General features: G+C 44.7%; 1 protein-coding gene across 1 annotated transcript in view; it reads right to left on the bottom strand.

Annotated features, from left to right (window-relative positions):
* Positions 1 to 24,794, bottom strand: part of LOC144770056 (ABC-type organic anion transporter ABCA8-like) — a 2,854,033-nt gene that overhangs the window by 2,764,225 nt on the left and 65,014 nt on the right. Inside the window, exon 2 of the mRNA XM_078654287.1 lies at positions 325 to 433. Coding sequence (XP_078510413.1) covers positions 325 to 420 — 96 coding nt within the window. The 5' untranslated portion in view covers positions 421 to 433. The remainder of the gene's footprint in view (positions 1 to 324; positions 434 to 24,794) is intronic.

Raw genomic sequence — 24,794 nt, 5'->3', positions numbered from 1 at the left:
AATTCTCCTTGTCGACGAACAAAGGTCCATACGACCAACGATTGCCCTCAAAGACTGAGATACAAGAATCCCCTCTCCAGCACTAGCGTCAGATCAGCACTCATCCCTCCATTTACATGTCCAAAACACTTTCATCTACTGAAATACAAATTCAAACCCACATATATTGTGATGTGGTTGACAACAGAGGATTCTGTGCATCTGTTACAAATGTAAACATATATTACACGTATTAACATTTTCAACTGCGAAATATTACACTTTTCACAAACATAATGAAGGTCTCTCTCAAGAGTGCAGAACAAGACGAGTGGTCACACTTGCCTGTAAACTTTGTGTTTTGTTCCTCCATTTCATCAGGAGATTCTTGTAGAGCAAGGCTCCAGTTTGCTGACACACGCTACTTTGCGTCTGAAGCATTATCAACTGTTCTCTTGAGAAAAGAAAAACGCTTCAGTTATTAACAATAACACCAATAAAATGTTGAGATGCTACATGAAGCTACCAATAAGAAGAAATAAAAAAAATCACACCTCTGGGATTCCTGACACTTTTACATGACACATCAAAGGTATGACTGTGGACAAAACACAGGCCAAGATTTACTAAGAATTTGTGTCAGGGTTGCGTCAATTTTGTGGTGCAATCTAAAAACAAAATATATTCTGGCATTTACTAAGCCACGTAAAATCAATTTGCATGGCTTTGCTTGGTTTAGAAAAATACAAAGTAATGCAGCGCAGCAAGTTGCCTTCTGTGCTGCATTGCTGGAACTATTAGTCGGTATACCCCCAGTGTATACCTTGACAAGATAATTGCATCATCCCCTTTCATACCTGGGTGCGAATGAAATAGGTCCAAATCATTATTTTTGCCTTTACATTTCCCTGTCACAAACATTTGTTTAAAGCATTGGTGCCTAAATAGTGTGACTACAAACTGAGGTATTTGGAAGGCACTTCTCATATATCAAGCAGATCAGTTTCCAAAGCATGTTATATTAAATTCAAACAAAGCAGGATAGATATTATTTCTTATATGTTACCATATGTGGTAACATCATCTAACAGGTATACATTCCTCATTTATCACACAAAGAATCCATGTGAAGAACAGTCCATTATGGTCAGCCACATTTCATAAAAACAGAAGGTGGTAACATGGTAGCTGCTACAGTTGATTTCTCAGGGATAAGTGATGAAATTCCCTTGTTTCAGCAACTAATGCACCACTTAGGGCCTCATTACATGTAGAAATATTCCACATGGAGTGTTAATTCCAAAGAGGGGGTACTACCCTGAGCCATTCAAAGCAGCCTGATGTCTCCAGACCTGATACTTTTTGACCTAGAGACACTGCACCCAGTTGTGTATGTGCTGCCAGGGAAAATGATGCAGTAGCAGAAAGAGGACCACAGTCGAGCTCTGCCCGGCCCCTACAGCACCATGGGGGAACAATGAATACTTCCTCTGTCCTAGTACAACCCTGCCCTGATTCCCTGACTGTCTGACCTCAAATACCCCCCTACACCCCTCCTCAGCCCTCCTGGTGAATTCTTTCCCCTGCTTCAAGCAAACAGAAAATGTCAGCAGATGTGTCCCTGTAATTGTGGAAAAAACATTGGAGATACTGGTTGTTCCTCATTCCAGGGACTAAACTTGATGGTGCAGGGATACTGGTCACAGTCAGAGGTTTCATTCCCGCTAGTTTCCTCATGGCAAAATTCAGCAAACTAGTGAGAGCGTTAGTGATTTCCATTAATTACATATTCAACTGGATATTTCAATATGAATATGAATGGGTGAATGTTATACCTGGCATCTTTTGGTGTGTTTCCCCTTTCTTTTTGCTTTCTGACCTCCTGGTTTTGACTCTGTTTTTGTTGGTTTAGTGTCACTGCACACTTTATCACTGCTGTTCAGTGTTACAGTGCAAGTGGTCCTATTGTAAATTGTTATTATGGATTGGTGTTTCCATGATTGGCATATTTGATTTACTGGTAAGCCCCTAATAAAGTGCACTGAGTGTGCCAGGGACTGTAAATCAAATGCTACTAGTGGGCCTGCAGCACTGATTGTGCCACCCACGTGAGTAGCCCTGAAGAGTTTCCTCAGACCTGCCACTGCAGGGTCTGCGCACAGTTTGTAACTGCCATTTCAACTTGACAAGTGCATCCACTTGCCAGGCCCTAACCTTCCCTTCTATAAAGTCCCCCCTAAGGTAGGGCCAAGGTGCCCGAGGGCAGGGTGCAGTGTATGTGAAAGGTAGGACATTCCCTGATGTGTGTGGCATGCCCTGATAGTGAAATACTGCCAATTTAGTTTTTTCACTATTGAAAGGCTATCTGTCCCATGGTATAGGTATAGCACCTTATAAATATAACTTCCCATTGGGACAAGATAGGAAGTTAAAGTTTGATATGCCTGAACTCAAAATGTTAAAGTGCATCTTTTAGTGATTGTGATTTTTTCATTCTGTATTTGAAATTACCACTTTTAGAACATAGGTATTTTCTTACCTAACCATCTAGTGTGCCTCTGCTAAGGTAGTGTATTGTATGTCTGGCTTTGAAGTGACAGGGGCTGGGGATGAGCAGTGGCTGAATAGACCTGGGCTGCATTTAGAGTAGGGGATGACATTTCCTTTTACCTGAATGGGCCTGGTCTGCCTTCCATAATGCTGTTGCCACCTTCTGCCAGGAAGCTCCATCACAAGGGACAAAACTGGTTTTGACTGGGCCCAGGGCTTCTCTGCTACCAGAGAACAAAGGATTTGGTACTATAAAGAGTGGGCCTAGACCCCTAAACTTTAGAACTCGCTGGAATCAAGGAACCTGCCAAGAAGCTGGAAGTGCAGCCAGGAGGAGTACTGCCCCTTTACTGTGTTGTTGCTGTATTGGTTTTGCCTGCAGTTGCTGCTTCTGCCTTGGGCAGTGAAAGGACTGGACAGAACCTCCTTTACGTCTGCTGAGTATCTCCAAGGGTTTGAAGTAGAGCGTGCCTCCTGTTCTGAAGTTTCAGGGACTGAAAACACTTCACCAAACTCTGGATACCACTTCTGCAACCGCTGTTTCAGTTGTCACCGAGAAGGGAAATGCAACCGACTCTGTGCCAGGCTCTTTGTCCTGAAGGCACCGTAGAAGGCACCGCCCGCATCTCGCAACGCAACCATGGTCTCACCAAGGATGGCCAATGCCGCAGCCACTGAGCAACTGCTTGCACCATGATGTGTGGGCACCGCACTCTGCACCGCCTCGCTTCACTTCACCATCCTGGTCTCACCAACGGCGTCGCTTCTCCTGACTTCAACACCCGTAACTGTGTCGTGGCTGGGGGCACCACTCGTAAGTTTCACGACTCACAGCCTCGTCCCACACAGCAGTCTGGGCAAATCAACGCCAACTCCTGCAAACCGGCTCTGTCACTTGTACCGTGACCTGCCATTTGAGCACTGCCTCACTCCGCATCATATCCTTACTCTGACTGATGCTGCTGGATGACCGTAACCGAGCCGCTGCCTGCAACGCGCCTTGAGGGCACCGAACGCTGCACCTCTTCAATTCACATTGCAACCACAACGGTTGCCCCGACTGGCCCGCACCAATGTGTCAGCCACAACGAGAAAGGTGCTGTTTAATGAGTCTGAACACTCCCCAACTGACACGGTCAGAAGGAACTGTTGGATTCCTTTGTTTACAGTATCCCGGTAGACCTGGACGGAGCTACCAACTCAGAAGAAATGTCTTTTTGAGATATTTCTGCAATTTTAAAGATATCTTCGACAGGCTATACTTTTAAAGTAACTGTATGTTGGATTTTATTGTTTTGGTCTTGTTTTAAAATATTTAAAGTATTGGATATTTTTCTAAACTGATGTTGTGTCAGTTTGTAGTGTTTTCACTGTATTACTGTTGGTTATGTGCAAATATTTTACACACTGGCTCTGAGATAAGCCTGACAGCTCGTGCCAAGCTACCAAGGGGGTGAGCAGGGGTTATTTTAGGAGTGTAACTCCCTTACCCTGACATGAAAGAAGGGTCCCTACTTGGACAAAGGTACCTACCTCTGCCAACTAGAGACCCCCTGTCAAGAAAACTGTTGCCAGCGTTTCTGAGGACGCACCTGTCAGAAGAAGATTTGTCTCATTTCTCTACCCCCAAAGGCAGAAGCGGGTCCAGATGCCTGGTTGCTTATGCAGAGACTCCTGCATTTCCTAGCTCCGAGGGACAAAGGAACCTTCAACATTGCAGTCACCATGTAACTTGAGTCAGCGTTCTAGTTGTTTTAGAACTACCAGAAGGTAGTGTTCTTATTGTGTGCAAGCGTTGGAAAACGCGCACTTCAACTGTATTTTTGATGAGTAGGCAGCGTTTCCCTAGAGCGCTCGCTCTCCCTAAAAAAGGTAGCGTTTATTCGAGCGCTTGCCGAGTTGGAGAATCTCCTTGAAATTAGTGTTTGACTCCACTCCTAGTGAGTGGTGTGCACACCCGGGTATTATTAGTAAGAGACTAGTGTCTCTGTCTTTTTGAATCCTGAGGAATTCCTGTGAAACTGTTGCACTTCGAAGCTCGCCTATTCCCTCTCCTTAGACTTCTTCCAAGAGGAATAGTAAGATTTTTTTCTACAAGAGACATTGCATTGTAATGCTAAATAAAATTGAAGTTACTATTTTGGTTGTCGACATTGTTAAGTTACCTTCAGCAGTCTACTGAACTCACCGAAGACTTCTTCTTTGAGCGGACTCTCCTCAGTCAATTTTAACGCAATATCTTCGATTGGTGTGGAACAGAGGATACTGTATATTACTCTCAAAGGAATCCTTTTTAATACCATACAAGAGAGTAGCAAGCCTCTTAAAAAATTCAGGTAGTGGAGTGAAAGAAAAGGCACGAATGAGGATGATTGAAAGCAAATAGGATAGGTAGGGTATGTTAACCAATCTGTTCATTGTTCTCCTTGCTGTAGGTTCTGTCCTTGCGCCTTCCAGACACAGAGAATGAATATTTAACACTGATTAGGAAACTAACCGAATTCTCGACAGGATTTCAAAACCAGAGGCGGCCTCTCTTTCTTTTCTCACTCCCCTTTCCCCCTTGTGGATGACAGTGCAGTTAATGAGTTCTGTTCTGGGCTGGCACCTAGGAAGGGGAATCGAGAAATCAGCATCTGCTCCTGTGGAGATTTTGGTACTGTAAGTTAAATTCATGACATCCCGATTTCTAACAGTGAAGGATACAATTAAGGATAAAGCAGGGCCGTCTTTAGGAAATGTCTGACAGAATATCAACGGAAAATCAAAGTACAAAAATATTGACACAATAATATTGAAGTCAAAAATATCGAAGTCCAATCTACATAATGGTAAGTACAAAAATATCGAAAAAAAATATTGTCAAAAATATCGATGTTAAAAATATTGTTTTTTTAAATCTTTTAATAATAATAATGTAAAATTAAGTAAATAATACATAAAAAAATATAATATCAGAGAATTTATCAATTGCAACAGCATTGGCCTTATATATGCACTCCATTGCGAATGCTCTAAAATATACATAAGTAGCACTAAAAGAGCTTTAAAATTGAGGATTCAGGAGCATAGACGGGCCGTGATTAACAAAGATGAGAATACGCAATTATACCAACATATGAAGAATAGTCATGCTCGAAACAAGTGTTTTAGGTTTCATGGTTTACAAAGAGGAGTACCCCATAGTGGAGGAGGGGACCGGGAAAGACTTTTGATACAGCAGGAGGCTAAGTGGATAAGCAGATGTAGAGTGGTGTTGCAGGGCCTCAATAGTGACAATGAATTACATTATTTTTTTGTAAGATATAGTTAGTGGAGTACTAACAAACTAGACTGTAGTGATATATTTAAGGTTTCACTAACAATGGAGATGTCAAATTGAAGGTGGCGCCATGGACAAGGGGTAGACGGACGGGCTTCATAGTCCCGGAGTGATAATGGTGCTGGGCAGATTATCCTCACGCGGGAGTATAATATTTGTGGCAAACACAAATAGTATAAGGGAATGAGGTAGTATGAGAATTTAATCAAAAGATTTTTGTTTGGGAACAGCAAATATAATGAAATGCTTGTTTACCTCACCGGATGGATGTGAGGGTGCAGACTGGGACATTTTAATATATGATGCAATGTGATTTATTCCAATATGCACCGGAATATCCGAATGCATTTTACTAAGACTTAAAACAGAATTACAAGTCTACATAAGGGTATACAAAGTAGACAGATGTTTTTTAATAGGCAGTGGTATTGACCATCAGCAAATAAAAATATGGGCCGGTCCTAATAGGATGAATACATTACCTGTGGGAATAAGTGGGAGTCTATTGGCTCGTGGACTACAATTAACACATGACAGTAAGCTCATAAGTGGGAATATATTGGGAGAGTCTGAGTAGACCAGAAGAGGAAGTGAGTGACTTAAAGGTATATTAGAATGAGAGCAGAGAGTTTTTCATAGGTTCAGGAACAAATAGCCATATTTTTAATTGGCATGTGGATTAAAATTAAGAAATGGTAACAGGCACACATGTAGGAATATATCGTGTGTGTCTCAGCAGTTTCCGGATAAACTTCAGTAAGTAAGCGAATTCAAGTAATTTCATAACGAGAATAAAGAGTTTGGACATGTCCATAAATAAGTTCTGAGAAACTCCTGAGGCGGAAAGCCGGGAGCAGCTATTTTAAGAACCCCCATTACTTTTTTAACATTGTAATACTGTGTATTTTAAAACCATTGCACTAATTTCGCCTGGCATTACCTGGATTAGCGCTGAGCAGCAGATCGCTTGTTGTCTCGCCCTGGTCTCTCGTTTTGCCACCATTTCCTGTTCGAGGGAGCCACCAGACACGCCCACCTCGGTTGGCCATGCCCCCCCTCACAGGTACATATAATGCTCGCTGATCGCTAGCGCTGCATTTACATTCTGAGAAACTCCTGAGGCGGAAAGCCGGGAGCAGCTATTTTAAGAACCCCCATTACTTTTTTAACATTGTAATACTGTGTATTTTAAAACCATTGCACTAATTTCGCCTGGCATTACCTGGATTAGCGCTGAGCAGCAGATCGCTTGTTGTCTCGCCCTGGTCTCTCGTTTTGCCGCCATTTCCTGTTCGAGGGAGCCACCAGACACGCCAACCTCGGTTGGCCACGCCCCCCCTCACAGGTACATATAATGCTCGCTGATCGCTAGCGCTGCATTTACATTCTGAGAAACTCCTGAGGTGGAAAGCCGGGAGCAGCTATTTTAAGAACCCCCATTACCTTTTTAACATTGTAATACTGTGTATTTTAAAACCATTGCACTAATTTCGCCTGGCCTTACCTGGATTAGCGCTGAGCAGCAGATCGCTTGTTGTCTCGCCCTGGTCTCTCGTTTTGCCGCCATTTCCTGTTCGAGGGAGCCACCAGACACGCCAACCTCGGTTGGCCACGCCCCCCCTCACAGGTACATATAATGCTCGCTGATCGCTAGCGCTGCATTTACATTCTGAGAAACTCCTGAGGCGGAAAGCCGGGAGCAGCTATTTTAAGAACCCCCATTACTTTTTTAACATTGTAATACTGTGTATTTTAAAACCATTGCACTAATTTCGCCTGGCATTACCTGGATTAGCGCTGAGCAGCAGATCGCTTGTTGTCTCGCCCTGGTCTCTCGTTTTGCCGCCATTTCCTGTTCGAGGGAGCCACCAGACACGCCCACCTCGGTTGGCCACGCCCCCCCTCACAGGTACATATAATGCTCGCTGATCGCTAGCGCTGCATTTACATTCTGAGAAACTCCTGAGGCGGAAAGCCGGGAGCAGCTATTTTAAGAACCCCCATTACTTTTTTAACATTGTAATACTGTGTATTTTAAAAACATTGCACTAATTTCGCCTGGCATTACCTGGATTAGCGCTGAGCAGCAGATCGCTTGTTGTCTCGCCCTGGTCTCTCGTTTTGCCACCATTTCCTGTTCGAGGGAGCCACCAGACACGCCCACCTCGGTTGGCCACGCCCCCCCTCACAGGTACATATAATGCTCGCTGATCGCTAGCGCTGCATTTACATTCTGAGAAACTCCTGAGGCGGAAAGCCGGGAGCAGCTATTTTAAGAACCCCCATTACTTTTTTAACATTGTAATACTGTGTATTTTAAAACCATTGCACTAATTTCGCCTGGCATTACCTGGATTAGCGCTGAGCAGCAGATCGCTTGTTGTCTCGCCCTGGTCTCTCGTTTTGCCGCCATTTCCTGTTCGAGAGAGCCACCAGACACGCCCACCTCGGTTGGCCACGCCCCCCCTCACAGGTACATATAATGCTCGCTGATCGCTAGCGCTGCATTTACATTCTGAGAAACTCCTGAGGCGGAAAGCCGGGAGCAGCTATTTTAAGAACCCCCATTACTTTTTTAACATTGTAATACTGTGTATTTTAAAACCATTGCACTAATTTCACCTGGCATTACCTGGATTAGCGCTGAGCAGCAGATCGCTTGTTGTCTCGCCCTGGTCTCTCGTTTTGCCGCCATTTCCTGTTCGAGGGAGCCACCAGACACGCCCACCTCGGTTGGCCACGCCCCCCCCTCACAGGTACATATAATGCTCGCTGATCGCTAGCGCTGCATTTACATTCTGAGAAACTCCTGAGGCGGAAAGCCGGGAGCAGCTTTTTTAAGAACCCCCATTACTTTTTTAACATTGTAATACTGTGTATTTTAAAACCATTGCACTAATTTCGCCTGGCATTACCTGGATTAGCGCTGAGCAGCAGATCGCTTGTTGTCTCGCCCTGGTCTCTCGTTTTGCCGCCATTTCCTGTTCGAGGGAGCCACCAGACACGCCCACCTCGGTTGGCCACGCCCCCCTCACAGGTACATATAATGCTCGCTGATCGCTAGCGCTGCATTTACATTCTGAGAAACTCCTGAGGCGGAAAGCCGGGAGCAGCTATTTTAAGAACCCCCATTACTTTTTTAACATTGTAATACTGTGTATTTTAAAACCATTGCACTAATTTCGCCTGGCATTACCTGGATTAGCGCTGAGCAGCAGATCGCTTGTTGTCTCGCCCTGGTCTCTCGTTTTGCCGCCATTTCCTGTTCGAGGGAGCCACCAGACACGCCCACCTCGGTTGGCCACGCCCCCCCCTCACAGGTACATATAATGCTCGCTGATCGCTAGCGCTGCATTTACATTCTGAGAAACTCCTGAGGCGGAAAGCCGGGAGCAGCTATTTTAAGAACCCCCATTACTTTTTTAACATTGTAATACTGTGTATTTTAAAACCATTGCACTCATTTCGCCTGGCATTACCTGGATTAGCGCTGAGCAGCAGATCGCTTGTTGTCTCGCCCTGGTCTCTCGTTTTGCCGCCATTTCCTGTTCGAGGGAGCCACCAGACACGCCCACCTCGGTTGGCCACGCCCCCCCTCACAGGTACATATAAAGCTCGCTGATCGCTAGCGCTACATTTACATTCTGAGAAACTCCTGAGGCGGAAAGCCGGGAGCAGCTATTTTAAGAACCCCCATTACTTTTTTAACATTGTAATACTGTGTATTTTAAAACCATTGCACTAATTTCACCTGGCATTACCTGGATTAGCGCTGAGCAGCAGATCGCTTGTTGTCTCGCCCTGGTCTCTCGTTTTGCCGCCATTTCCTGTTCGAGGGAGCCACCAGACACGCCCACCTCGGTTGGCCACACCCCCCCTCCAACGCTTGGAGCTCCACTATAAATCATGAGTCTCTGCCGGAAGCGCAGCGGACGAGCGCAGCGGGCGCGATGATTGCGCGCCGAAGGCGCGCATAAGGCAAGCTCGTCTGCGCTCGTCCGCGCCTCGGACGCGACTAGTGCAGCCCACTCTGCCCAGATCCCCACGCTACCCACTTCCCCCCTTTTGTCTCTTACTCGTGAGACCCTGCTCCATCTCAGAGAATTTACGCACGAAGGTCACCTCTCTTTTTCCGATACTGCCTATCCTCTGCACGATTTCACTAGTAAGGGTCTGCTAATGGGAGGTCTGCTTAATGTTAGATCATTGCCAAAGCACGCTAATGAAATTCAATTGCTTATTGATACTCATCACCTAGACGCACTCTTCCTTAACGAGACGTGGACCCATGCCGATTGTGACATTGAACTCGACTGGGCCTGCCCCCAAGACTTTAAAATATTGCATCTTCCTAGACCCAAAGGCCGTGGTGGTGGAGGAGGCATTATCCACAGAGCCTCCTGGTCCATAAACATCTTAGACATGGACCCAGTTGCCGGGACTGAACTCCTCGGCCTTTCCATAAATTGCCACTCCGGAGCCACCTTCACGGCAGTTATCTGCTATCGCCCCCCGGGAGCTTTTAATTCTCAACAACAACAATCGTTACTCACCACCCTTACAAATATGGCCACCTCCCACAACAAGCTGATTGTTCTAGGCGACTTTAATCTCTGGCCTAATGGCAGCCTGGACACTGGATTGCACAATCTTGTACTCTCCTGTGAAAGCGTGGGTCTTTCTCAACTGGTCAATAAACCCACCCACACAGCAGGGCATCAACTTGACTTCATTTTCTCCACCCCTCAGCTAGTACACCTGATCGACATCCTGCCTATGTGCTGGACCGATCATGCGCTCATCAAATTCTTCATAACTAGCAACGGAGCCAGAAGGTCGGCACTTAGTACTTCCCCCGAATTTCTGTACAGAGACTGGAAAGCTCTGGATAAATTGAGATCTGCCGGCACTGCATTTAAAGTGGAAAACAGTTTTTCCCCCACTAATCCGGTGGAAGACAACTACAAGGCCTTCTGTATGAGGATATCCTCGACCACTGACTCCATTGCCCCCCAGAAGAAATGCAAACCTAAGAGCAGAGCACCAGCTCCCTGGTTTGACGACTCCCTGAAAGTCCTCAAACTAGCCTGTAAACAGGCTGAGAGGAAATGGAGGCAAGGCTACTCCGACACCAACAAGTCTCTCTGGAAATATAAACTCCGGGTATATAAAACTGCTATTGTTCAAAGTAAAGCTAACTATTTCTGCTCCACTATAGTCAACGCCACCAATAGCTCGAAAAGTATCTTTCAGATTCTTAACAACCTTAACCACCCTGACTGTGCCAAAAATACAATCCCACCCTCACAAGCACTCTGCGACAATCTCGCATTATTCTTTAAAGATAAAATTGAGACCATCATTCACAACCTGAACACCTCCCCACCACTGGATAGTCCCAACTGCCCCGGGTCTAGCACCACTGATCCAGTTCTGATGCACTCAGAGCTCCTTCCCAAGGAAAGGCTGCGGGAATTTCCCCCCATTTTAGATACAGATTTTGATAGATTGGCGCTTGGGATCACCTCGGGCTCCCCTCTCGACCCTCTACCCCCAAAGATCTGGAAAAGTTTTGGAACAGAACTCTTTGGCACCCTGCGCAGGATCTGCAACCAATCCTTGTGTCGCGGATTTGTTCCAACTCCTTGGAAGCAGGCTCTCATCACCCCGCTGCTGAAAAAACCCTCCTTGAACCCTGAATGTTTGTCGAATTATCGGCCTATCTCCCTCTTGCCATTCCCGGCAAAGGTTACCGAACGCTGGGTGAGTTCTTGTCTCTCTAAACACCTGGAGCAGAATCACATCCTGGATGATATTCAATTTGGCTTTCGGCCAGCCCATGGCACCGAAACAGCTGTCCTGACAGCCATGGAAGATCTTCGTATGCGGGCAGACAGGGGCCAGGCAGTGGCCTTGATCTTGCTGGACCTGTCTGCCGCATTCGACACGGTTAATCATGGGACCCTGCTGGAGAGACTAGGAGAGGCCGGGGTTGATGGTACGGCTCTGCTTTGGTTCCACTCATACCTGCGGGACAGGAAGCAGGCCGTGTCCCTCCCCCCATTCCAATCTGCCTTCGTCTCAGTGCCCCATGGGGTGCCCCAGGGCTCGGCTATCAGCCCCATTCTTTTTAACGTGTACCTTAAGCCCCTGATCACGTTAATAAAGTCCCATAGGTTAAAAGCTATCAACTATGCGGACGACACCCAGCTCATTCTCTCTTGGGAAGGGGAAGATTCTATCCCTCTAACATCGTTTCACGACTGTCTAAGAGATACGGCTGGTTGGCTGCACAAAAACTCGCTGCAATTCAACTCCTCCAAAACTGAGGTTCTGTTCTGCCCTGGAAGTCGAATCCCACGCCTGTTCCCTACCGAATTTTGGCCCCCGGAAGCACCGGAAAAACCACAGCCAGTCACCACGGTTCGCAACCTGGGTGTCACAATGAACAACAAGCTGAGTATGGAAACACAAGTTGCAAAAACAGTGGGGACTTGCTCAGCCCTACTGCGCTCTTTGCGCAAGATTATGCCACTCCTCCCTGCACAAGCTCGAGCGTTAATAGTCAGGTGTACCATTCTTAGTCGCCTGGACTATTGTAATGCTCTGTTACTCGAGTCCCCAGCTGTGCTGCTGGATCGACTACAAAGAGTTCAGTCGGACGCCGCCAAGCTCGCTCTTGGCTGGACCAGGAGGTCCTCTGCCACAGCGGCCTTGGCTGAGCTGCACTGGCTCCCCTTAAAGCAGCGAGTGGCCTTCAAAGCCCTTTGCCTTGTTTTTAAGGCTTTGCACGGAGTCGGACCCAGACCTTTGCAAGCCATGTTTTCCTGGTACACCCCCACCAGAACTCTCCGCTCTGCCTCGGCCTGCCTTGTCACAGTACCTAGATTCAACAAGGTCAGGACTGGGGGTAGATCCTTCAGAGTCGCAGCTGCAAAACTATGGAACAGTCTGCCCCTGGACATCCGCCAAATATCGCAACTACTTCCCTTCCGAAAACGTATTAAAACCTGGCTTTTTCCCTAAAACCCACTCACTTGCTACTCGTCCTCAGTCTCCTCACTTAGGAGTATTCTCCAGCGCCAGGATACCTGCAAGGTGACAGCCGCGCTATATAAATGTTTTAAATAAATAAATAAGTAGCGTATTTTCAATTGGTCACCAGTTTGATGGGCTTATAATGGGGAATGTGGAAAGCCAAACCCATCGAGAGAAGTAGAATCCTATTGGCTCTTGTTGTAAATAGGGAACAGTGATAGGCCAGGTAAAAATGACTTTTGATTGGCCCAATGTAATGGCGGACCAGAGAGGAAACAGTAGCTTTGGAAGACGGAATATTAAGAGAAAGCTTATCATTGGTTAACATATATATCCAACAACTAATCTAATTGGAGAATTGTCGTTCATAAGGCCAGGGAGTAGTCAAAGCCTAATGGCTCTTGTAGTAAATAGGGAACAGTGATAGGCCAGGTAAAAATGGCTTTTGATTGGCCCAATGAAATGGTGGATAAGAAAGGAAACAGTAGCTTTGGAAGACGGAATAATAAGAGAAAGCTTATCACTGGTTAACACATACATCCAACAACTAATCTAATTGGAGAATTGTCGTTCATAAGTCCAGGGAGAAGTTGAAGCCTATTGACTCTTGTAGTAAATAGGGAACAATGATAGGCCAGGCAAAAATTACTTTTGATTGGCCCGATGAAATGGTGGACCTGAAAGGAAACAGTAGCTTTGGAAGACGGAATATTAAGAGAAAGCTTATCATTGGTTAACACATACATCTAAAAACAAATTTAATTGGAGAATTACCGTTTATAAGGCCAGGGCACGAGAATACCTTCACCATGGCAGGATTTATCGGGCCAGGCCGGAGGAGAAGGAAGTACTATAATAATATTACGGTGAGTGTGGAAAAGACTTAGGCTTACGGGGTAAAGGAGTCTCTTTAAATAGGATGAAAGGGGATATCCGGAATTGCACATTTATTAGGATATTTATTTGCCCACTTCTAACATAGAATAATAATGGAGGTAAAAAGCGACCTCAGAAGTGAAAAGTTGAACATGGACTGGGACTAAGTTTAATAAATATTAGGTGAGTTGGATTTGCTTAAAGTATTTTTCAGAGTATGAATAGTGTTTAAAAAATGGGACTTTTGCAAATGTCTTTGCTAATATATTGCAAATGAGGAAATAAGGGTAACTAATTTCAAATAACTAATCTTGAGCCTATTACAAAAGAGCAAAGAATTGGTGAGAGGAACTGATCCATTTCACGAATAATATGACAGAATACTCATCGAAAATTAACATATTTTATGAGGTTATGATGATAAACTCTGTGTAAAGAGACTTCATTAAGATAGGTGCACCATACAAGGATTATAAGGAAGGGAAAAATAATCTTTATAGACACGCCTTCCTTCATTATTATTTCTTGCAGGATCTTGTCACTTAGAGATTATTATCACGAGGTATTCGGCCCTACAATTTTTAATTACGAAAGTAGAGAACATACCAATGAAGGTGAGCTTCATTTTGTTTAAATGTTGATCAGTGGGCTACATTGGTCAGACAACTTGGGGAATTATATGATTTATGTTTTATTGTTTTAGGTCTACAGATGTCTCTACACCAAACTTAGAATGAACCTATCGGCATCATAGGAATACTGAAAGTAATGTTACAGTGTATTAAGAACACAATGTTAGATATCAAATACTGGAGGTATGTGAACACGGATATTGAAAGGGATAAAAAAAAAATTATGCTTTTGTCCTATGCCTTCATGATAAAGGGTTAGTTCATCTCTTTCTAGAATGGATATAGGCAGGTAGAATGAGAATGTGGGAATTTGAAAGAAATATTGAACCTTTAAAGGGGAATCTTAAGTGTTCAATGAATAAATTGTTGTGGATCGGTGTTCTTTGAACTTTGTCAATCTGGCAAGAAGACGGCAATAGGTTGATATATTTTGTTTTATTAGTTATTTCAGCCCTGATGATGTCCGCATAGGACGAAACGCGTCGGCTGATTTGAATTTGTGAATGTGCTGGTCTAAAATATATGTGCAAATGAACTGTGACCTTTAAAGTAAAAGAAGAAAAGGACTTGTTGAACTAGAACTTGTTGAAAAGAACTGTGATTATGCTGAATTAAAGAAAAAGAACATTTATTTAGGAATAACAATTTTCTGCCTATGGACTGGTTATTGAAAAGATTCCAAATATTGGCAACATTTGTTTTCAGAGATTGTTGGGCGTTCCTCTTGAGTGTAATTGTTTAAATAATACATATAATTAAAAGAAATATAGTTACAAATATTACAACATATTTTAAAATAATAACTAATACATATAATGTTAAAATAAATTAAACATATACATATAAATTAATATATATACATACTGCACATAGTGCAACAGTAGGGAAAGCGTTGGATAGCGTAGGGGTAAAAATTGCTATTCCCACTCCAGAGAGTGCAACAGTAGGGAAAACGCTGGATTGCATAGGGGTAAAAATTACTATTCCCACTCCAGAGAGTGCAGCAGTAGGGAAAGCGTTGCATAGCGTAGGGGTAAAAATTACTATTCCCACTCCACAGAGTGCAACAGTAGGGAAAGCGTTGGATAGCGTGGTTGTTAAAAATACCATACTTATAAATCATATAAATATTGTAATTAAATAATGATTTATAAAAAAATTACCAATCAATAAAAAATACAAATATATCAAAATCAATAATTACTTAAATAATAATAAATACTTCCCACCCTATTACATACTAAAATACATAACACTAACATAAATATCGATATTATTAACATCGATAATTTTACTATCGATACTCGTAACATCGATATTTGCAACATCGATATTTCTTACCTTAATTTGGATAATCTGGTTGTCGATATTCTTGATGTCGATATTCTGTCCCTACAATATTTAAAACTCAATATAAATGTACTTCGATATTTAAAAATCGATAAATTCGACTGTTCACCGTCCTTAGGGCAGTGCAACTGGTGCCACCGCACCGGGCAATGAGGTATGAAGGGGTGCTCTGTTATGAAATATTTTATGGGTTTAAGAGAACCTGCTGCACATTATCTGGCAAGAGGTAGAGCTCGGGTCACACTTGGAAATATTAGGACTGCCTGAATCAGTCTGTCTGACCACCTGGAAACAGGCAATGGTAATAGCACTATTAAAAAAAAGCAGCCTTAACCCTAATGACCCTAACAATTACCGTCCCATCTCCTTGTTACCCTGAGCAAGTAAGATTCTGGAGAAACATGTCAACTCCCATCTCACAAAATTCCTTGAAGAAAACCTTTTACTGGACGTTACCCAAACAGGATTCCGCCCAAAGCATGGCACAGAAACGGCTCTTCTAGCTGTAATGGAGGAATCTAGGAAGATCTTAGATCGAGGGGGATCAGTGGCAGTGGTTCGCCTCGATCTCAGCGCCGCGTTTGACACGGTATGCCATAAACTCTGCTACAATGACTGTCCAGACTGGGAGTCTCCGGAGATGCTCTTGCCTGGTTAGGATCCTTTTTGAGCGGAAGGACCTTTCAGGTTTTCGACGGTGACTCCTGTTCCACCAGTAGACCTCTGAGTTGCGGGGTGCCGCAGGGCTCTTCCTTAAGCCCCACGCTGTTCAATGTGTACATGAGGCCGCTGGCTGAGGTCGTCCGTAAATATGGCATCAAGATCATCTCATATGCGGACGACACTCAGCTCGTGGTCTCTCTGGCACAGAAGAACAGCGGGCACCCGCAAGTCAACCTGGCTGCCTGTATGGAAGAGGTAAGAAGTTGGATGACAGCATCCTCTTTAAAACTGAACGGTGAAAAAACCGAGATAATGCTTCTCGGCCCTTTCTCTCTTACCACCATCGATCAACTATGGCCCTCCAGTTTAGGCTCACCTCCAACGCAGAAGGAGGACAAAAAAGCCTAGGAGTCTGGCTCGATAAATCTCTTACCCTCAATACCCAGGCAACTAAAACCTCAGCAATCTGCTTCGGACTCATTCGGATGCTTAGAAAGAACTTCCCGATCCTGCCCTTTGAAGCCAAACAAGTTGTCATCCAGGGTCTCATCCAGTCCCGGCTTGATTTTAACAACGCCCTCTACCTGGGAGCCCCGGAATATGTATTACAAAAGCTTCAGCGGACCCAGAACTGCGCAGCTCGTACCCTACTCCAAATACCCCGCAGAGAATCAGCCAAAGCAGGGATTCGATTACTCCACTGGCTCCCTGTTAGGGAAAGAATAAAATTTAAGGTATTTCCCACCAAGCCTTTTATAGAGTCGGCCCTGAGATCAACCACTCTCTTGTTACCCCCTACTGCCCTGGCAAACAGCTTCGATCAACGAATGCATGCCTTGCTGCAGTTCCCCGAATCAAAAGGTGCAGAGCAGGAGGCAGGTCTTTTACGCTCAACGCCGCCAAACTCTGGAACTCCCTCCCTCAGTCACTAAGAGCGAACCGGATCCTTTCATCCTTCCGTAAAGAGTTAAAAACCCTCCTCTTTAAAAACTAACCACCCCTACTTCCCTTAGAGTACTGTGCTCTCTACTCAGCGCTTGGACGCCCTTGGGCAGCAGCCGCGCTATACAAATTCCCTTTTCATTTCATTTCATTTCATTTCACAAGGTCCATGGCTAGCCGGGAATTGAATCAAGGGAACCTGAAGTCTGGAAGCATGGCTGAGGCAGCTACCAAGAAGAGTAAGGAGAGGGATGGTGGGAAACCAGCCTTCCGAAATTCCTATAGACCAGGTTGATTGGGCACCTTAGGAGGATGATGCAGAGCCTACTGGGGAGGACATTGCTGCTCTGGAAGACTTATCTGAGCTTGCTGGATGGCATGTTGAGGTTGGGCCCACCAGGGTGAAATCCTACAAAGCAGAGAAAGAGTGACTCACTCTAAAGGACTTGAGGTGGCTAGCTGAGCCCCAGGCAGCAGGTGTACCTCTGGATGTCACCCTATCTGTTGGGAGAATGACCTCCTTCACAGTGAGACTAATGTTCCTGGACCTGGATCAGCCCATATGCTGGTGGTCCTTCATTGTTACAGGGCCTTCCTTTTGGGGTTGGGTCATGATATCCCCCTGGCGGAATATCTGGTGCAAGACACAACCTTCACCAGGCTTGTCTCCCACTTTTATTGGCCCCAATGAAGACTACCTCAGATGCATTCTGCATGTCCTGACCCACCTGCCAGGCCAGTGGGAAGTCAGGAAATAAGCACAAGGCTCTGTTGACCCCATTACCTGTTGATGGCATTCCCTTTGAGAGGATGGGAATCGACATTGTTGGTCCCTTGAATCACAAGATGGCTTTAGTCAACAGGTCCATACTGGTCTTGGTGGACCACACCACTCACTAACCAGAAGCCATGCAGCTGAGGTCAGTGACTGCACCTGCAATGCCCAGGACCAAGATGTTGATTTTTACCCGTTAGGGGATCCCCAAAGAGGTAGTGTCTGACACAGGCACTAACTTTATGTCAGCGTACATGAAGTCCATGTGGAATGAGTGTGGAATAACTTACAAGTTCTCCAGACCCTATTGCCCACAACCCAACAGGCTTGTGGAGCCCATGAGGCATAAGTGGGACGTACTCCTGCCATGCCTACTATGTGACTACAGGGAGGAGCCACAGAAGGAGGTTGAGTTTAGCCCATTCAAGCTCCTCTGTGGACACCCTGTTAGGGGACCTCTCTGCCTTGTAAGGGAGAGATGGGGGAATCTCAGAGGAAGCCCCCTCATGATGTGGCACACTAAATGCTGACACTCTACAACAAGATGCATCGCTCCTGGAAAAAGGTGAAGGACAGCCTTGCGGCCAGTCAAGAAATATTAAAACTCTGTTCATTAGATGATTTCATCATTAGGGCTGAGTCCTTACTCATGCACTAAATTGAACTGACAGAACGTCGTTTGTCTTTGGATCCTGCTACATTGCATTCACGTCTATCGCTAGGAGGCCAGAACATTGACAATGCTGCACATGTAGCTACTCATAAACTAATCCCAACTAAAGCTCATATTGTCTCTCCGTCTCTACTGCCGCTATGTCTTGAAGTCCCAGACTCAGCTGTCCCAGAAGCATCAGGCATCAATACTAGAGCACAGACAGCCGGCCCCAAAAAGAATGATAAAGCAAAATCGCAACCTGTAAAAAGAAAAAGGGTTGCCGGGGTCACTATGTCAAAAAAATCCAAAGGCTGCCCAGAATCCAGCAATGCATTAGACTCGATGGCAACTTACACGGCCACAGTGGGAAAACACAGACTGATCTTACCACCAACTATGTCAGCAACTTTAGCATATTAGGAATTGATGATGATGCTGTTACCTCTCTTGCCCTGAAGTCGATTGAAGTTGCTTTAATGGACATCAAGAATGTAATTGACACAAAATGTAACCTACTGTGGGGGAACACAGAATCTTTAACCTCTCAACTATCTAATTTCATGACCAGTAATAATAAACCTGTACAAAATACAGATAAGGACGGTATGCCCATACCTCCCATGAGTAACACATCTGGTCTCCCGCTACATCTTGGCTCTGCCCCCAATATAGATAGCACCGCTGCTACCTTACTCATAGATCACAGTAGTAGGAACGCATGTGATGGTCTAAACTCTCATAAGGGCTATAGGACGAGTCATGAGGTCGTTCCGGGGAATACTGTACAGGTATTAGGAAGAAGAAGTCTAGCCCACAAAACTTTGAGTCTTCTCGTTAATGATACTAGTACTAGCGGGGGTTGTCCTAGTGGCACTAGAAGCGCCTCTGTTAGACCAAATACTGACGTGTTAAGTTTACCCCCCCCCCTCCTGTCCCTATGTGTTAGTGCTGGCTGGGGTTCCCAAACTAGTCGGGAACCAAAGGGAATCTTGGGCAGACCTCTGTAATAAGTCTGTAGGTTGGCTTTGCAAACATAAGAGGTTCTCCACCTCGAACATGAGCGATATCCTCATGGCCAGAAGAGCAGGATGGGTTGGTCATTCGGGGAAAAACATAAACGGTGACTGGGTTGTCCTCAACTTCCGCAGACCACAGATGGTCAGCCGATTATTGAGTAGCTTTGAGCAGTCCCCCTTAGCTAATACCAACATTAGTGCACTCCCCTTGGGCTATTTTTATAAGTCATCCTTTGAACATCCAAGGGAGGCTGACACTTTGCCTCTTATAACTAATAGATTTTCTGCCTTATCTAGCTTAGATGTACAGGACTGACAATTACCCCTGATGGTTCCCCAGTCTCCAGCCGAACACAATCAAGCAGACCCCGAAGCAACTATAGCAACCATTAACACTCATAATGAGGCATCGTCCACAATTAGAGGTAATGGTGGAGCAAACCTGAATATTCTGAGCTGGAACGTCGCAGAGTTACAGTCTAAACTTAAAGATCAATAATGGCTACGTCTGGTTAGAGAACATGATATAGTAATGTTCCAGGAGACCTGGGCAACCCATGACCTCCACATTGCTTTAATGTGGCGGCATCCCATCGCAATTTGGGCCGCCCTTCAGGGGGCCTTTTTATTGGACTTAATGTGGCTGCTGGCAGAAGAAATAAAGTACTTCCAACAAATAGTTGCAACATCCAAGCTGTATTGTTCAAGAGAAAGGTTTCTCTTTATTTGGTAAACTTTTATAATAATGATTTTCTTTCTACCCCCAATAAGAATTTTATTGAGCTTTTTGATTTTATCTCAAATTTAGATTACCAGCTAGACCGGGTCAATAATATGGGGATTGTCCTGGGAGGTGATTTTAATGAAAAACTTAGAAACAGCCAACTGGGAGTACGGCGACCTAATCTATCTCCTCCATCGCGTAGGGGTGCTGAGCTGTCAGTATTCCTAAGGTCCCATAATTTAGTCAATGTTATTGATAAGACTGGTACATCAAACATGGCTGTCAAACACCATCCGACATTTAGAGGTAGGGCCATAGATCAACTAAAGATTTTGTTTTTATTTCCATTTTACTTGTGGATTATTTAGCCTTAGCAGAGGTAATTGCCCCTACTCAGGGGGACCACAACCCCATTAAAATAGCACTGAGTATGGCAGACCGACTAATGTTTTTGTCTGATTGTGGGGCAAGAGACATCACATTATCAACAGATAATTTAAGATTAGTATGGAAGGGCATTAACTGTGAGGGTTTGTTTAAACTAATGAGAACTTGCCCCTTATTAATTCCTGTCTGTCACCTGAATCCCCGCACCCAGATATAATTCTGAATTTTTCTGAACTTTGTTTGGCAATTAAAACCCATCTGTCGAAGCCTGCATCATTGGATAGACAGGGGCCTAGATGGTTTGATAACGAATGTTCATTGGCCAACAGGAACCTGCATAAGGCACTGCAGGCCCTACCCAGGTGCGCATCGGTTCTGAAACTAGCTAAGAAGGAATACAACAGGGCTGTTAATAAGCGGAAGGAAGTTCTCCTTAGGGACCAATGGGAAATCCTATCTCAAGCTGCAACTGATAAAAACGGTAAAATATTTTGGTCCGCTGTAAGGGACTTTCGGACTGCGGGTCAGTCATTAACACCTATTAGTTGTACTATATCCTGTGAATCATGGGAATCACATTTTTCTAATATTTATGCCCTTTCCTCATCGGACACTGATCATTTTGAATATGGCCCGCCTGTTAGTATATATATAACACTCCCTGAAGTAGAAGAAGCTACTCATCAAAGTGCCGGAAATAAGGCTCCTGGCCCTGATGTGCTACCAATAGATTTTATTAAATGGAAGCCGGAATTCTGGGCACCGCTCCTTCTAAATGTTTTTAATAATCTTACACATACCTCGCCACCTGCCACTTGGGCAAAAAGCATCATTGTCCCGATATTCAAGAAGGGGGATCGGTCGCAGCCTAGTAATTATAGGCCTATATCATTGATCGATAATACCCTTAAAATACTGGGCAGAGTATTGTATAATAAGACACTGGAATGGACAGAGGAATGTAGCATCCTGGAGTCTTGTCAGTTAGGCTTCCGATGCAAGGTTGGCACCATTGAGCAATGCTTTAATCTCAGCCTTGTATTGGGGAAATATAATATAGCCAGGAAGTCCCCACTCTAGTTGGCCTTTATGGATTTGTCCTCAGCGTTTGACCTTGTCAATAGGTCAAAGCTGTGGGCAATCCTTCTGGCCTATGGCCTGGATGAGCCCTTGGTCCATTTCCTGGCACATATTCATAAAGATCTTCAGGCACAAGTGAGGATTGGTAGAGGTGGGGATGTATCAGGACCTGTCAAGGTTGGAAGGGGGGTCAGGCAGGGTTGTGTCTTGGCCCGCCTCCTCTTTATTATTTATAATAATGGCCTGAACAAAATTCTAACATCTATGTCCCAGGATGTACCAATGATCAACGGGAAACCTCTTCCTGTGCTGCTATACGCAAATGATGCGGTTTTAATATGCTGCACCCCAAATTCCTTGCGTGTCCTGACACAGTGCTTTGTTGAATATATGGACAGCCTGGACTTAAGAGTTAATTTTAATAAATCATTCTTATGTCCTGTGGTCACAGGAATCGCCAGCTCAGTTTTATCAGCGTAGGCAATCAAAAACTAACAAGCACATGTAAATTTCCCTATCTTGGGGTGGTCTTTGCTGCGAACGGCTCCTGCACTGAGCACCTTACTCATTCCAGGAGCAAGTTCTTAAAGACCATCAATTCAACCTTAAGTCTTCCAAACCCAAAGAACTCAGGTGTAATCCTAGCGCTTTTAATCATTTTTAAATCCCAACGTGTCCCGGTGGCTACTTACGGAGCAGATATTTGGGGCACTGCAAATAGCTCCTGCATTCAGCGGGAAGAGAATAGATTTTGCAGAAGATTGGTGGGAATCCCAATCTCCACCCCGCAATATATTCGCCACAGGGAGTGAATTTAAACTATATCGCTGATTTTATTTGTGCTCGTCCAGCCATCTTTTGGCTATCGGTTTGGAAGAATGAGGCAGCCACTCTAAATAAAGATATTATTACAGACTGCATGAAGTGCGACAAAGGGATGGGTATCCCCTGGCTCTCTGGAGTTTACCAGAGCCTATGCAGTGTCAATAGGGGCAGTATCTTTACAAACCCTAGTGAGACAGAAACCATGGACAAGAAAGAATTAAGAAATGCCCTTTACTCACTATACACCAAAGATAAACCATTGAGATCAACTTGGCCCACTACTGTTGAAGAGGTCTTTTAATATCCTTTAACATCTTGGGGGATTGATCTTTTGTAGTCAGCAAGTGCATCTGAGCAACTCGGGACGTTGAACTACTGGCAACGATGCGTTGACGTCATTTTGTAGTTCCATGCGCGTGGCTAAATGGTCTTTAAATAACCTCTAATACTACAGAGGATTAATTGTTTGTAGTCAGAGTGTGCATTGGAGCTGCACTGGACATTGAACTACTTGCAACAACACTTTGACGTCGTTTTTGTAGTCCAATGCGCGTGATGGGTCTGAGGAGGTGTACAGCGACCCTTTCGAACTACTCGTAAGGACGCACTGACGTCATCCTGTAGTTCGAACAACGAGGAAGTTACTTAGGATATCCTCCCGCAAGCCGGTAACACTATCAACATCCAGGTAGGAGGCTCCAAAATGTGTTATTGTACACTTATCCGATACAGGAACTTCTTTAAAACATTCACGGGAGTCTGATTTTGCCTGGAGCAGATACCAGCAGTAGCTTTATCGCTGACAGACACGCATGAACACTAAATAGTTCTGAGGCGACCTCGCTATTAAATACGCCCGTAGCCTGCCGTTCGGTGTCTCCCCCAAAGACTCAGGCTTGAGCTTTGAAGCACCGACGGACAGGTAAGACCGGTGAGATGCTGGGGATGAAAGAGGAATCCTATTAGACTGACTAGCATTTCTTTGGGATTTTACCAGTAATGGAGGTGATCAGTGATGATCTTAACCAAAGATGATAAAATACTAAAACAGTTATATGGGCTATGTTAACATCATGTAATAACTGTTAATGAGTATGGCCCATCAGCATCTGGTGTTAGAATATTAACATAGTGCTTACATATTTCAGTAATGGGCAACTGGCAAAGGCCTCCCCCCCCCCCGGCTGCTGTGTGCGGTGCCATTTTCACGTGCAGCTAGCGAATGCACTAGAGAATGTTGATTAGAAGAGAGCTGGTGCATTAAGGTACTCCGCTAAAGTCTAAGGTTTAGCAGCACCTTATGAGACAGAAATGGTGGGCAACGTTTAAAATCATGCCACTTTGTAAATGAGTATGGTCCGTCAGCATTAGGTGTTGGGTTATTGACAAAATGCTTGCATGTTTTAGTAAAGGGCAAGTATTAAGAGTATGTCACATACATTAGTCGTTGGGTTTTGCTGAGTTGTGAGAGAGACGCCACTACATGGATGGGCTCGGACTTGGTCAAGAGAGTAGTTTGTGCAACTGTGATGGACTTTGAGAAAATAGGAGCACAATTGTCATTGTTTTTTTCCGGTTGCCGTCTCCTGACCTGTAGAGCGGGGCCTTGGGAAACCTGAGCACGGTCCAGGTGAGGTGAGGTCCAGTCCCCGGTAAAGCTGGGTGAGAAAGAAATGGGAATGGTGCATGGTTACACGGATGTACGACATTACAACGCATGCTTTTACATCGCATGCTTTTACAACGCGAGTTTTACAACGCATACCATTACACCGCATAGTGCTTTGGGGCGCTGGATAGTGAATTATTTAATTTACTATTCCAACTCCAGTCCCCGTGGATAGTAGGGAAGGTGTTGGATAGTAAATTAAATATATTCCCTATCCTAGAGCGCCCCCCAGCGCAATGCGTTGTAATGGTTTGCGTTGTAAAAGTTGCGATGTAAAAGCATTGCGTGGTAAAAGTTGCGTTGTAAGTGAT

This window comes from Lissotriton helveticus, chromosome 7, assembly GCF_964261635.1.
Source record: "Lissotriton helveticus chromosome 7, aLisHel1.1, whole genome shotgun sequence".
In the NCBI taxonomy this organism is placed as follows: Eukaryota; Metazoa; Chordata; class Amphibia; order Caudata; family Salamandridae; genus Lissotriton; species Lissotriton helveticus.
Note: the sequence above shows the minus strand (reverse complement) of the source record. Positions and strands in the feature narration are given on the sequence as shown.